This window comes from Neovison vison, chromosome 10 (genome assembly GCF_020171115.1).
Source record: "Neovison vison isolate M4711 chromosome 10, ASM_NN_V1, whole genome shotgun sequence".
Lineage (NCBI taxonomy): Eukaryota > Metazoa > Chordata > Mammalia > Carnivora > Mustelidae > Neogale > Neogale vison.
The window spans coordinates 60,973,913-60,988,721 of NC_058100.1; the positions used below are offsets into that span (position 1 = coordinate 60,973,913).

The 14,809-nt window shown below is 53.2% G+C and overlaps 1 protein-coding gene across 1 annotated transcript in view; it reads right to left on the reverse strand.

Annotated features, from left to right (window-relative positions):
* The window catches only part of CNIH3 (cornichon family AMPA receptor auxiliary protein 3), an 89,126-nt gene that overhangs the window by 27,536 nt on the left and 46,781 nt on the right, over positions 1 to 14,809 (reverse strand). Inside the window, exons 2-3 of the mRNA XM_044266302.1 lie at positions 14,720 to 14,788; positions 11,040 to 11,087 (exon numbers count right to left, since the gene is read on the reverse strand). Of these exons, the coding sequence (XP_044122237.1) occupies positions 11,040 to 11,087; positions 14,720 to 14,788 (117 nt within the window). The remainder of the gene's footprint in view (positions 1 to 11,039; positions 11,088 to 14,719; positions 14,789 to 14,809) is intronic.

A 14,809-nucleotide genomic window follows, 5' to 3' on the forward strand; every position in this document is an offset into this window, starting at 1 on the left:
ACATGACCCAGAAATGTTTCGTGCTTTTTCAGCAACTGGGCAAAGGGCAAGAAAGGCTGTCTGGGAGGGCAAGCATTTGGGTGTTGCGGGGCAGGCTGTGGGGGGGGGCGGTTGTTGAAAACAGGAGGTTTTACTCCTCGTCACATTGTGGGAAAGGGGGCTTCTGGGAGTAAAGCTGCACTGAGAAAAACAGGCTGTGCAGACTCTGTGTGGAGCCCTCCACCTCCCCCAGGGTGACCCTCTCCTCGCAAGCAGGCAGCAGGAGCGCCCTCCCCAGGTCCGGCGCCTAACCCCCCCCCCCCGCCCCCAGCACATTCCTGCCCTTACTCTGCCACGTTTAGGGAACCGGGGCACTCTCACTCTCACTCACACCCTGAGGGACGTGCCAGGGCGTGCCACCCCACACCTGCTTCGCCAGAGCTGGGCTTATCTTCCAACTCCGAGATCAGCAGCCTCACCCCAGGGGCTTCCCAAATCCCGATGCTCAGGCCACGTCCCACACCCACGGGACGGACTCTCTGGGGGTGGGACCCAGGGGGTGCCGATGGGCAGGCAGGTTGAGAACTGGCCCTCAGACCCCATCTGCTACCGTGCTCACGCACCGGGCATCGAGGGACGCTCCACAAGACAAAGCGCGTCACACATGCCTCCGGCCTCTCTGGTCCTGTCCCCGCCTTAATTCCATGCTCAGCAGACAGATTTCCACTATAAGCCATTATGTGGCCACCAGGCTCCAGTGCCCTGGTCCATTTAGCTGATTAACATAAAGCAGACACCATGCTTGACAAGGTGGTAGGGACACAAATTAGGAGGGCATGATCCCGTCCTTCAAAAATACAATTATGTAAAACGTGTGTACATACAGCTCTAACATAAGGTCCCATGTGGTTGGGGCTTCGGGAAACTCTGAGGCAGGAAGTCAGGAAAAAAGCAAGACCCCTTTTAGCTGGACTGAGCGTATCTCCACAGTTCTCTCTCTCTCTCTCTCTCTCACACACACACACACACACACACACACATCCCCCTCAGCACATGACACCAGGCCATGGGCACAGCAGCTGCTAAATGATTTCCAGTCAAATGAATGAATCCAGTCAGCTTAGTGCCCGCTGGAACCCGCCAAGCCAACATCCGGGAGGCCTTGGCCCCCCTCTCCAGCCCCACGATGCACAGGCTTCTCCAGGTTAGCACCAGCACCCCAACCTCCAGGACCCTGTCTCTCCCCACCCCACCCCCACCTCTGCCTGGCAGGGCCCCTTCCCCCACTCATGCAGTGCATAACTGTGGCCATGAGCTCTGCGCTGGTGGTCTGCTTGACTGATTTGAGTCAAGATCTCTCTTTTTTCCTGGAACAAAATCCCTGCTCTTTGGCTGATCCCCCCTCCCCAAATAAGACCAGCTGTGTCTACTTGCCTAAGATCTGGCCAATGAGTTAAGTGGAAGATCTGGCCCTTTCCCCTCTCCTTCCTCCCCCCGGGGCTTGAAGGGACACCGTGGTGTGACACTCCCTGCAGACTGCATGGACAGGCAGGGGGAGTTTGGGGCCCCAGACGAACCCTTGGGACAGAGTCTCCTCCTACCACACCCCGTTCTGGACGGGGTGAGCGTCCCCGACAGTGAGCGCCCTGTGTCCTTCACTGCCAGTGGCTCCCACACTCATTACATGCTCCTGCCTCCCACAACCGTAGCCCTGGGAATTCCTTTTTACACTCAGGAGAGGAGAGTGGGGTTACGAAAGGCAGCCAGTGATTGGGCGACTTCTCACGGCAAAACCACCGGCTCCGTAACTCCACCCAGAACCTCAGACTGTGAGACAGGACTTGCCAACAGCCACAGGGAGGGCATCGGCTTCCTTTTCTGGTCCACACGACTGTGGAGACCAGAAGGCAAACCAGGTGCTTGTCACTTTTGGTCGGTGGCCTGCAGAGATGGGTCCCTTGTGTGCAGTAAGAAGCTGGGGAAGGCATAGAAAGTTACCAGCTCCCACAGACGGGAGCAGCAAGGGAGAAAGGGCGTGGGCATGGGCTCTGGAGCCAGACCCAGGATCTGGGTGACCTTACCACCTGCTGGTGACCATCACACTACCCACTTCACAGGAGATGCCACTCGTGGCCGTCCCAGGGTCCCTGCACAAACCCGCTGAGCCTGTACTTCCCAGAATGAGGCATATGTATGTGACTGGGAGTGTGCATGGTGTGTGCAGGTTTACATGACTTTGTGCGTGTGTGCACAGTGTCTGTGTGTGTATTAGCCTAGTCAGCTGCCCACACCCTCTGCACAACATGGCTTTGTTGGATGCATGCATCTACATGTACGCAAACAGAGAGATTTGCAGGAACTTGTTTGTGTAACGGCTGGGGAAGTCCCAGTTCTGCAGGGTGGACCCACAGGCCAGAGATCCAGGGAGGCCCCATGTTGCAGTTGAAGTCTATGGAATTCCCTCTTGCTTGGAGAGGTCAGTTTTTTTCTTTGAGGGCTTCAACTGATTACACGAGGCTCACGCTCATTGAGGAGACCAATCTTTTTTATTCAAAGTCCACCTATCTAAATATTAATCTCACCTACAAACACCCTCACAGATACACCTAGAATCATGTCTGACCACGTGTCTGAGAGCTGTGGCCAGCCAGGCTGACACCTGAAATCAGCCATCACGGGGGGGTGGGCATTCAGGAATCCATACTTTCAACAATCTCCCCAAGGTGATGTGAAGCCCTGCCAAGTTTGGGGACCACTCTCAGTGAGGCACCTCAAGGTCACTGCAGTTTCAGGGCTCTCCCTCCACCTCCACAAGGGTCGCTGGCCGTCCTCAGTGGAGTGGAACCAGTCTTCCTCACGTGGGGCCTCGAAGACGTTCCCTCCACGCAGGGCCAAGGACACAGTGAGCCGGGGCTGCTCCTCAGGCCCAGGGCTGCCTGCCGATGGCCACCCTCCCTGGCTCGAAGCTCATCTCTCCTTCCCCTCTTCCGCAGCAGATACAGTTCTCCAGACCCTGAGAATCCCTAGGACATCTTCCAACCAGTCAAATCACCAGAAACATCTCACTAAGTCCCTTCAGCATGGCTGCCCACAGACGCCCCTATGGGGCATTATCCAATAACAGGGCAGAAGACTCCCAGGCAGCACGTCCAACGGTCCCACAGATCTGTCTCCTGCTTCAACCCTGTGCCCCTGCAACCACTTAACGTCTTATTTTGAGTTTCTTACGACCATCAGCCATGAGCTCCCAGATGCATCAAAGTCATTCCATGGACACAGACGCCACTGACGACCTCCGGGTCCTCCCGTGGGCCTCTCACTCCCACACCCACCTCTCTCCAGGCTTCTATTTGCACCAGAAGGATGTGGTTCTGGAGGGCGTGGGCCACTTCTCCCGCGAACTGGCTGAGGAGAAGTGTGAGGAGAAGTGGACAGCCATGAGGCAGCTTTTTAACCCACCCCCGGGGCCCTCACCCAAGCCCTAGACCACATGGAAAAAATAAAGTTTTCTGTAGCAGAAAAGAAAAAAAAGCAAACCCTCCCAAGACCTCCTACAGCAGAACTTCTGGAAGTGGTTTCTAGCAGAGCACCTTAGAAGACCTCCACTGGGGGCAGGGGGTGCACCTGGGGAGCTCAGTCGGTTAAGCGTCTGCCTTCAGCTCAGGTCATGATCCCAGGGTCCTGGTATCAAGCCCCACGTCGGGCTCCCTACTCAGCGGGAATCCACTTCTCTGGCCCTCCGCCTGCTTACGCTCTCTCTTTCTCTCTTTCAAATAAATTTTTAAAATCTTAAAAAAAAAAAGATCTTTATGGGGGGTTTCAACACACAAAGTGGTCAGGAACCACCATTTCCACTAATAATAGACACAATAAAGCAGTGCATTGTTTACCGCTTCCTGACATGATGCTCGCACATGATTTTGCACAAGACAGATCGCAAAACTTTCCTGCCAGAGGTAAGTGTCCTCCGTGGGCAATAAGTAGAAGTCCTGGGTGTAGCATGCACACTGGAGACGTGCTGCAGTGTTGGGAGGGTGTTGGGCAGCTGACTAGGCTCACTCACTAGCTCAGGAACATGTTCACAGCCCTGGCCTAAAAACATGCAGGATACAAATCCATGACATGGATCTACTGCCGATTTCTGCACATGGCTGGCTTCCAGGGCTGCTTGCAAACAGAACCATGGAGAAGTCCTTTAAGACCCATGGCATGGATGAGGTCACCTCTTTGGAGGAAGTGAGCTAAGACCTCTGTACAGCTGTCATGACAAGAAGAACAGGCAGAGGTGCAAGTCCCCTGCAGATGGTCAGACTGCCCGTGTCTCCCACATCTACATGAACAGACCACTCACTTTGCACCAGAGAAAGGGAAAGGCTAGTTTTGAAATAACCAAGAATCTTTTCCACAACTTTTGCCAGGAATTGCAGACTATAAACATGGCAGCCTCATTCCCAGGCCTAAAGATGTCAACTGGGTGAGGGATTGTAGCCTGGGAGGGAAAGACAGAACTCATGCGGAGGAAATGCTACTCACAGTGGAACAGCCACTGGCACAAGGTAGGGATGTACCCATCCCAGTGCCCTGAGCTCGGCCCCTCAGAGGCATTAGTGATGTGGTCCATGCCCCAGAGAGCTCACAGCTGGGTCCCCTTCTGTCCAGCCTTGGTGGCCTCGGACTCTCAGAGAAGGGCCGTGGCCATGCCAGTTAAGCGGCCCAGACATATGGCACTGATGTCATCTCACCACTAAGCCCTCGGGTCTCAGTTTCCCCATCTGAAAATGAGGGGTCTGGCCAGATGAACTCGAAGGTCAATTCCAGGTTTAGAATTTCATCTCCTGGTTATACACTGAACATCAGCCTCAGGTCCCACATTGTGCTAAAATCCGGGGTCCTGAGGATGAACAAGACATTGGTGTCTACACACCACATCTTCTTTATCCATCCATCCATTGATGGACACTTGGGTTTTCTCTGCAACTTGGCTACTGTAAATAACGCCACGACGAACACAGGGGTGCACATGTCTCCCTGACTTAGTGTTTTCACTTCCTTTGGATAGATAACCTGAATTAGAATTGCTGGACTATAGGGCATTTCTATTTTTTACTTTTGAGGTTCCACCATCCTGTTTTCCAGAGCGGCTGCACCAGTTTGCATTCCCACCGATGGGCATGAGGGATGCCTTTTCCATATATCCTCACCGACACTTGTTATCCTGTTTCTTTTTGATGCAAGCTCTTCTAACAGGAGTCAGGTGATGTCTCCTTGTCCAGACCCCTGAATCTTAATCCCCTTCATACAGACACGTGGTAGATTGAATTATAATGCCATTATGGTGCCAATGAACAGCCTCACTCTATCACACCGTTGCCTGTTAAGTCCGTAGTCCCTCCCACTCCTGCCCTGCGTTAGGGAAGGTCACTGAGAGGACATGATCAACGGTTGACCCGTGAGGTGGACCCTGGTGATTAGGGCTCACTAACCCTTCCCCTGTCTTTGGAATGTGGGTCCTGCTGTCTTCCCTGCTCCCAGGAGCCCCCCCACAGCGGGACAGCCTTCAGACAGATGTGGTGCTGGGACTATGTGAACTGTCCATGGGACTAGGCCCCATTAAGGCTCTTTATAAACTTCTAAAACTCGGTGGGTGAATGCAGAGATCTACTCATCTCGTGGCTTCCCAAGACAAGCCCTACGTGTCCATCCCCTCGCTTGTGAAGCTGGCCACCTGCCAGCCGGAGCGGCCTGCCTCTCTCCTGAGGCCCTCACCGCCCTCTGCTCACACCTGGGAGGCTCCCGAGGCACTTTCAGACCAACAACCTGGCCTTGGTCATGTGACTCGCTTCAGCCAACAGGACACCAGTAGATCTGATGCAAATCGAATCTTGAAGTGTTTCCAAGCCTCCCGCAGCTTCTCTGTGACACCACAAGAAGGGCCTGGGCACGTGCTGGAGGACCAGGAAGGAGCAGAACAAACATCCCCTTTTCCCTTAAGCCCAACCAACATGGGGGGAGCCAACCAGGTGACCCATGGACCCACCAGAAATGGAAACTGGCTTAATTCTCTATTATCATCATAATGAGGAACTCAAAAAGACAGGGCCAACCAGCCTTGGGCCGGAGGAGTCAGAGCTGCTGCAGGGTCCTCTGCGGGTCCCGCGGTGGCCTTGGGAGCAGAGGGAAGCGAGGACAGGGCTCCTGCTCCCCTGTGACAGCACCCGTTCACACAGCACGTAAAATGTTCCATCTTCCCCTGTGACTAACAAGGACTTTGCCACAGAAAGTGACTGGAAATACATTATACATGAGACACAGTTTCTGAACTGGTTGCAAGTGTTGTTCCAGGATATTTTTACTTCTCTTCAAACATTCCCTCCAGGGGTGAACTAACCTAACAAGAAGTTAAATGGAAATAGGAAAGAGTCTTGGAGGACTCCACTGGGCCCCATCCCGACAAGCCAGCCCAGGACAGGGCCCCCTCGGCCCTCTGTGGCTTCAGGGTCTTGTATCTTCCCTTGAAACAGCCCAGCGATGTTACTGGAGCTCAGGTTCACAGCGTGCATGTTTCAGAGAACCAACAATTTCCCCAATTTGGGGATTAAAAATGTGGATTCTGATCAGACCTGTCTTCAGATCCCAGCTCCACTGACCTGGGAAGCTTGAGACCCTGGAGGTAAACGGCTCCACGCCCCAGCTTCTCATCTATCAAGTGGGGTTCCAGTTCTTTCTTTTAAAGGCAGACAGTGTTCACTCAGGAAATGTAAGCAGCTCTCAGACCCGTCACGCTTTAGAAACCCTCCAGCCAATAGAGAATTCAGATCTGGAAGATTTCTGAGTCAAGGATGGCATGTCTACGGTCACTAAGTTTGCGTGCCCCTTTTCACTGCATTATGTCTCTCAAATAAAATACACCACTCCCTCCAGAACCCTGCAGGAAGAACTGCACCAGCCACCAAAAAGGCTGGAAATCAAGTCAGTCCCTTATGGCAGGGATTAGAGAAAAAGGACCATCTTCGCTCTTCTTCCAAGTAGCTAATGCATGACAAACATTGTGATCCCAAGCGACATGGGTCGTTCTCTCGGTTCCAGTCCATTAATGCATTCAGTAGCCTCCTCTGAGGTCAAAGAAATGAGGGCAGAGTTTGAAGCCTTCCATTTATAAATGTGTAGAGTCAGCAAACAGCTGATGTCTACAGGCGCAGGACACAACCACTTTTTTAAAAAAGAATCTCCCCCTTATGTAAGTAGCACATGCTTACAGCGTCAGTGAGCCATTGCCTTAATAAGGCTGCATAACAAATCATTCCTAAATTCAGTGATAATCAGTCATACTTGCTCGTGCATCTAAAGGTCGACTGGGCTCTGAGCGCCAGATACGCTGGGGTCGGCCTCCCAGGCTCCTTGCACCAGTGGGTTGGCCTTGGTGGTGTCAGAAGTTCAAGACAGCAGGGACACCCAGGACTCTGAAGACAGCAGCACACATGGCCGGCCCAACATGAGTGTGGGGGAGGGGACCTATGCAATCACATGGGAAGGTCATGGATACAGGCAGGGCTAACTTCAGGGACGGGACCCGTGCAGACGCACATGACCCCACTGACACCGGGGAGGGGGAAGAATTGGGAACAACAGTGTGATCTTCTTACTCGCCAAATGGGCTCTGTGCTGAAAATAGGTCCTAGCCGCTCCCCACCTCCTCCAACCCCGCTGGAGGGACCTCATCGTGGAACTCCTGCAGGGGACCTGGGATTCACAGTGTTCAGGTATACCTCACCCCATGCTGCTGTCTCCGGCCCCACAGGTGTGTTTCAGGTAGGTATGAAGGGGGAGGGGCACAGGTGGTCACTAGTGGTAACACGCGTGGACTTAAAACCACCCTGTTCTTTCCAGATTAAAAGCCAGCACACCCGCCCCCTCCCACCAGCCTGATTATACCCCAGGGAACTTGACGCCCCAGACCCCCAGGCCCATGCACTCCTCCTCCTCCTCCATGTCCCAGGGCAACTGGGCACCAGGGGTTTTTAGAACCACAAATATCAGAAACCCACAGCGTGGTTGGAGACGCGCTTGTGGAGTTTGGGGGGCAAGTTGGAGATACACCTAAGTGTCCCCAGAAGGGACATCCCAAATTCTGCCACAGAGTCCCTTCCCCCTCGGGCAGGCTCAGCCAACACAAAACCGTCACAGACTGTTGTCTGATGTGGCCCGAGGAAGGTGACATTTCATGGGCCCCTGGGGACAACCAAGTCCAGGCTCTGGTGAGCCCTGCTCATGAAGCCCGCTGCTTCTCACGCCAACCTGGGTCTCCATATCAGCTCCTTCCCTCCAACCCTTTCCTGAAGGGGGAGACACAGCTGGGCCATCCCCCCGCAGGTCAGCCTCCTCCTCCAGGAGCCCGTGATGAGTCCAGCTCCCAAGCTGTCCTCCACCACGACCCACAGAGCCCGCGTCCCGCTCCAGCAGGAGAGCAGCATGTGAAGTGGCTCTTGCCACGGAAAATGAATCCCACGCGTACGTTGACGCGAGAATCCTACAGTTCAGACAATTACCCGGAGAACACATTTTCTGATAATTAGAGAGCTAAAAACGGATCCACTTTGAAAATCCCTTCCTTCCTCCCGAGAAAGCTGAGGAGGTGGTTTAGCAACAATCAGCCGCGGAGATACATCACATTCTGGGTGTTTGGGGGACAAGTTCCAAGAAATTTCTTGGAAGGTACAGTTCCCAGAAGGTGGCGGGGCTAACCAGACCTGCTGGCCCTCCCCACGTCCCCGGCAAGGGCTCCAGCTGGGGAGGCCACCGGCCACGGGCCACCTCACCTGCCTCGGCACTGGGCATGCACACAGGGGTGTCACAGGGCACTCCCGGCAGCTGCCGAGGGTCAGGTGACATGAGGTGTGGGGCAGCTCAGAGGCGCACACACCTGTATCCTCTGGCTGAATCTCAGAGCAGGTGCACGGGGAGGGCTCTGTTCTCACCGCCCCCAAGTTAGAGTTGCATCGAGGGCTGGATGGATAATCAGGGGCAGGGACAGCCTCCAGTTGCAGCAGAAGCCTGCGTACCCCACCGCCTCTCCCATGGCAATGGGCTCAGAACTGGCAGGGAGCAGACGCGGGTCAGGTTACCGCATAGACCCCAAGGAGAGCAGCAGGAGCGGACAGGATAGGAGAAGCTGTCAGTTAGGGACCTGCCAGGTCAATGGCAAATGCAATAAAGAGTCACATGTGATTTTAAAAATACAAATCTGATGTAAGTAGTAAATGTAGTAAAATATAGTAAATGTACATGTTTCGGCTCGGTTCTCAAGCAGCACAGGACACGCAATCGGGCACAGCTGTGATACCTAAGAACTTGAAGTCAATGTTTCCTGTCCTCATGTGTCTACCGTGGGCCCTCCTCCCTGATGTTTCCCGCTAACGAGGAACAGCATCTGCATTCACCAGAGCAGTAGAGGCCATGGCATGGCAGGGAAGGACCACATGAAAAGGACAAGAAACAAAAAAAGGTACTTGGAGTGTGTTTCCTGGAACAAAATGCCTCCATCTACTGTTGATAGAAATTTATGCAAACTGTCTGTAAATTTGCAAATGGAATGCTAATTCCTGCCCAGCCTCTGTTCTTTCATGGCCTCGGCTTTGACCTTGGGCTATAAGGAGGAGCCTGGCAGAGGCAGCCACTTGCCACTGCTCAGCCAGAGTCCGTGCTGAAGGGTGAGCCAGAATCATGAGATGGGTATGGATTATTACCCTGCAGGAGAATCCGGGAGGCATATTCAGGACAGAAGGAGGGGAGGAGTCGTGACAGACACTTAGGGGTCAAACTGGAAGCTAAAGGGGTTACTGGTGTCCAAGATATGACGGGGGAAAATAACTGACAAATTCATAAATTGCCCTTAAAACCAAATGTCATGTGTTTTCTTACATCATCCTCTACTCTGGATTGCTAATATTTTTCACATGTATTTTCCTTATCTGACCACCTCTCCCTGCTGCAACCCACCACCTGGGGAACTCTGCCACACCGAGGGTCCAGGAAAACATGAACGGACAAGTAAGTTGCTGGGAAAATAAGTAACTGCTTCATTAAGCTCGCTCCTCCCATGAAAGGTGCCATTATGGAAGTAGAGAAAAAAATTCAAAAGAGCACAGTTATTGTCCTCCATTAATGTTGGCAGGGTAATTGTTTCTCTCCTATTCACCTAAGCCTCTGGGTTGACAGGTGGTTTCCCCATGTCCCATGTGCTTTGGACAGAGACTGGGGACGTCCTTTGGATCCAGGCAATGGGCCCTGCTTCCTTGACCTGCCAGCAGCTGTTCCCTGCACTTTGCCGCAGAAAGCAGGCACGGGCCTGACTGGGGAGCGGCAGTTGCTCTGCCGCAGGGCCTCCCTGGTTATGTTAGAGAGGCATGCTAAAAACCAAGTGTGAGTTGCAGGTGCACACGTGACCATGCGTGCACATGTGACCGTGCGTGCACACATGACTGTGCGTGCACACGTGACTACGCATGTACACGCAGGCTTCCCAGACACACTTAGAGCCACTGTGACTGACCACCCATCCATTCAAACAACTCTCCCAATGCTTGGCTCCCCCTTCGACAACACTTCCCGTCCCGGTCGTAAAACACTCCCAGTGACACTGTCCATCAGACTACAAAGCTGAGTGGCAGGCTGAAACCTCAAAGGAAACCCACCATCTAGTTTAAAATTTCCCTGAGCACAGCACCAGCCAGGAACAAATGCTGCGAGGGAACCTGAGCTGGAAATGTCATCCATCATCACGCGAAAGGAAAGAACCTCTAAGTCCAACCAGAGGGCACCTGCAAATATCCAGCACTGCCTGTCACTTTGATTGATGGCCACCCTTCTAATGAGATCCTTTTATCTCTGGAGGTTTCCAACCAACATAAGGCTCCATTGCTCCCACCACCCCCTCCCCTGCCATTTGCCTTTTCGGGGAGACAGCACCAGAGCAGGCACTGAGCCTCACTTGCCCCTTCCACTGGGTGACCAGCCACGCCCATGGAACCATCCATCCCCAGGCGTGGAGCTCCCGCACTGACCTTTCTCAGGAGGAAGCAGATGCGCTCGATGTTCCTCAGCCGTTCCCTCTATGGGGGTGCACAGGAAAGAAGAAGAGGGGAGGTTAGATGCTCTGCTGAAGGAACATGAGCAGCCCCCACAGTCAGCCCCCTGGGAGAGGAGGCAGAACCCCCCTGAGGCCTGCAGGCTCCCTCCCAGCAGCTCCTAACCAGAGTTTTTGCTCATAGCACTCAATAGCAAAAACAACAAACAACAACAACAACAAAAAACACAAATAATCCAAATGAAAATATGCAGAGGATCTGAACAGGTATTTTTCCAAAGAAGACATACAGCTAGCCACAGGTACGTGAAAAAGTGGTGGTCACTGTCGATCAGGGAAATGCAGATCAAAACCGCAGTGAGTGGTCACTTCACGCTTGTCAGAATGGCTGTTACCCACAAGACAAGAGACAACAGGTGCCGCCGAGGACGTGGAGGACAGGGAACCCTCATGTGCTATTGCTGGGAATGGAAATTGGGGCGGCCGCTAGGAAAACATTCGGGAGGTTCCTCAGAGAGTTAAAAAACAGAACTACTGTATCATCCAGCAATTCTACTTCCAGATGTCTCCCTGGAGGGGATGAAGTCACTGTCCGGAAAAGGTATCTGGACCTCTGTGTTTGTGGCAGCAACATTTATAACGGCCTGAGCGTCCCTGGACACACGAATGGGCAAGGAAAATGTTGTGTATGTATACGTAAATACACACCATAGCGTACTACATTACAGTAGACTCACACTCACAGTACGCACACAGGAATATTATTCAGCCATAAAAAAGGCAATCCTGCCATTGCCAACTACGAGGATGGACCCTGAAGGTTCACTCAGAGAAATAAGCCTGAAAAAGACAAGTACCCTATGATCTCGCCTCTACGTGGAATCTAAAAACAAAACAAAACAACAACAGAGCAGACTCACGGAAAAGGAGATCAGGTGTGTGGCTATGAGAGACAGGGAGCAGGGGAGAGAGAATTGGTTGGAGAGGGTCAAAGGTACAAACTTCCGGTTAGAAGACAACAAAGACCTCGGGGCACCCTCGAGGCTGAGTCAGCCCTCCCGGGAAGACCGCCCACTTTCTCCGGAGCACAGATTAGAGTCTAAGGTAAGGGAAGTTCTCTGCCATTGAGTCTATTTTTCTAAAGTGAGGGCATTTAGAGGAAGGAATCATCCCACTAAATCAGACACCAACAGTGCCCCCAAGCTAAGAGGTTTCGAGACATCGAAGTCCATCCCCGGAGCCTGGCTCAAGGGCTGAGAACAGGAGCCCGAGGCCAGGCGGGAGGTGGTGGTCACATCACACACACACTGCATGCCTCTGCCCCTTTTCCGCAGTGACTTTCTTGTTTTCCAAAGCCCCTCTGAGCACAGCTGCGGCGTCTGCCAATGCTTCATTACAATGCAATTTGGTGACCATGGACGTGAAGCTAATGAACTTGCTCACGTATCTGAAGAAGACAGGTGGCTGGGCCACTTGAGCTTCCCTAATTGAATCATACCGTGGTTCCTGTGCATCTGTTAAGCCCTGAGGAAAAAGCCCACATCAGGACAAATTAGTGTCCCCATGGCTGGGAAGACAGACCATGTCCTCTGCAACACACCCCATGTGTGTCCACACACATGTGCACACACAAACCCCACACACCACTGGGCATTGAGGCCGCCTACATGGAGAGTAAGGGGAAAGGTGTGAGGGGCCAGGCATGGATAGGGAATGCACTAACTCCTTCCCCACAGGCTAGTCGTCTGGTGGCTCCCCTTACTTGACAGGGATACTAAAGGGTCCGCTGGTAAAGGTAGGGGAAGGGCTGAATGAGAAGCTAGGAGTAAAACAAGGCCCTTCTCCTCCCTTTCAACTCCTGGAAAAGGGTCCACCCCGACGGCCCCACAAGATTTGGAGCTCTAGGGGGTCTCCGACCCAGAGAGCCAGTGGGCCTGGGGCTCGCTTGTAGAGCAACTGTTTGTAAGGTAAGTCCACCTAAAGCAGGGTCACCAACCGGTGCGGTAGCTTCTCCAAGCCACCTGAGATGGAGACGCAGATCCGGGGGCTCTACGGAGCCCAAAAGACCTTGCACATGAGTTAATGAGACATCCAAAACACTTAACTTCCTGCTGGGGATGAAATCGTAGGAACCAAGAAAATACGTCTGCTACTCTCCCAATGGAGGGTTTTAATGGACTTCTTTAGAAATCTTGGAGAAGAGTCCTTTCCCAGGGATACTTCAGTCTGTCCATGGCTGGCAGGGTCCAAGCTCCTTGAGTAAGTCATTACTCAGTTAGAAATGTGGCTTTCATGATAAGAGTGAAGAGCTGAGACCCAGCCTTCTCCCCACTGTGAGCACGTACTATGTGCAGGCCGAGCGCCTACTGTGTGCAGGCTTCGTTCCCGCACTGACCTTCCCCAGAGGCATGTGTATCAGTCCTATATTCTCCACTCCATCGGAACAACAGAACTTGCCATGGCCGGAGGGACGAGGCTCCACAAAGCCATCTCTGGTTTCGCCGCTCACCTGGCCTAAACTGGCAGGACAGAATGGAGCAGAGGACACGTGTCTGCGCTAGTGTGTGCCTGGGCGCCCAGATAGGAGGAGGAAAAGCAGGATCCCTCAGACTAGAGCAGCTCGGGACACCTGGTGGGGACCAACGGGCCAGGTGTGTGACACTAGTGCCAAACACGAAATATCCAGGAAGAAATGAGACCAGGGGAGGGGGTTACCCTTCAGGCCTGGTGCTGCCAAGTCATCACAGGTGGGTGATGGGGAGACCGGCAGATGGAAACAAAACGGATTTTAATGCCAAGTACATGTCACGAAGCCTAAGAAGTTTTCAAGTGCATCTTAGAGATTCTTGCAACTTGCCACAAATTCTAGCTTCACACCATCAACTTTGAAAGGCTTTGGCTCTATTTCACAGAACTAAAGAATCTGATGCCCAAGGATTATAAAATCAGGCATTAGAAAATCAAATGTTTGAAAGAGACAACATTGAGAAGGCAGGTGGTAAGAACACGGGCTCTGGGGACAGGCAGACCTCCAGTCCCTGGCCCATTCATTGGAAGTAGGGTCCTCCTCCTGCTCCTGCCAAGGCTGCTTTCCCCGTGCACTCCAGGGCACACGGGGACAGCAGCCAGATGGAATGGTCAGATCAGTGCGTGCTGAGCATGGGGCCAAGGACCAGACAGCATCAGATTCCCCAGTGGGAGGCAAGCTGACCTCAGGCTCACAGAGCCTCTCGAGAGGGCCGGTGGATATGGACATGGGCCCAGGGTCTCTGTACGTCCACCCCCTCTGAGAGACCAGGCCAAGCGCAGCGGGCAGATAGCCACTAAGAGTCCCATACCCTGCCAGCAGGCTGGCCGACATGGAGCCTCTCTCCTTATTCAAGATGAATAACCAGAAACACCAGCACGAGGCCTTGAAGACTCGACCGTCAGAGCACAGCAGACCTTTCCCACCTGGCTTCCTGGGATCAAAATATTTCACTTTGCAAGATGCTATGTCAGGACCTGGTGGACCTCAGGAATGAGAGGGGTCCCCAACGGCCCTGAGTCAGGAGATGAGGCACTTTATCCACTCCCCCCATCAGAACATCCCTCCTCCATGGGCCCTGGCAACCCGCCTGGACGCCACCCTGCACCCCTCTGACACCCACTACTTACCGCGTGAATGGGGTTACACTGGTCTATGGGGCTCTTAAAATCCGTCCTTAACTCATCGAAGGCAATGATCTGAAATGGAACGTGCAGAAC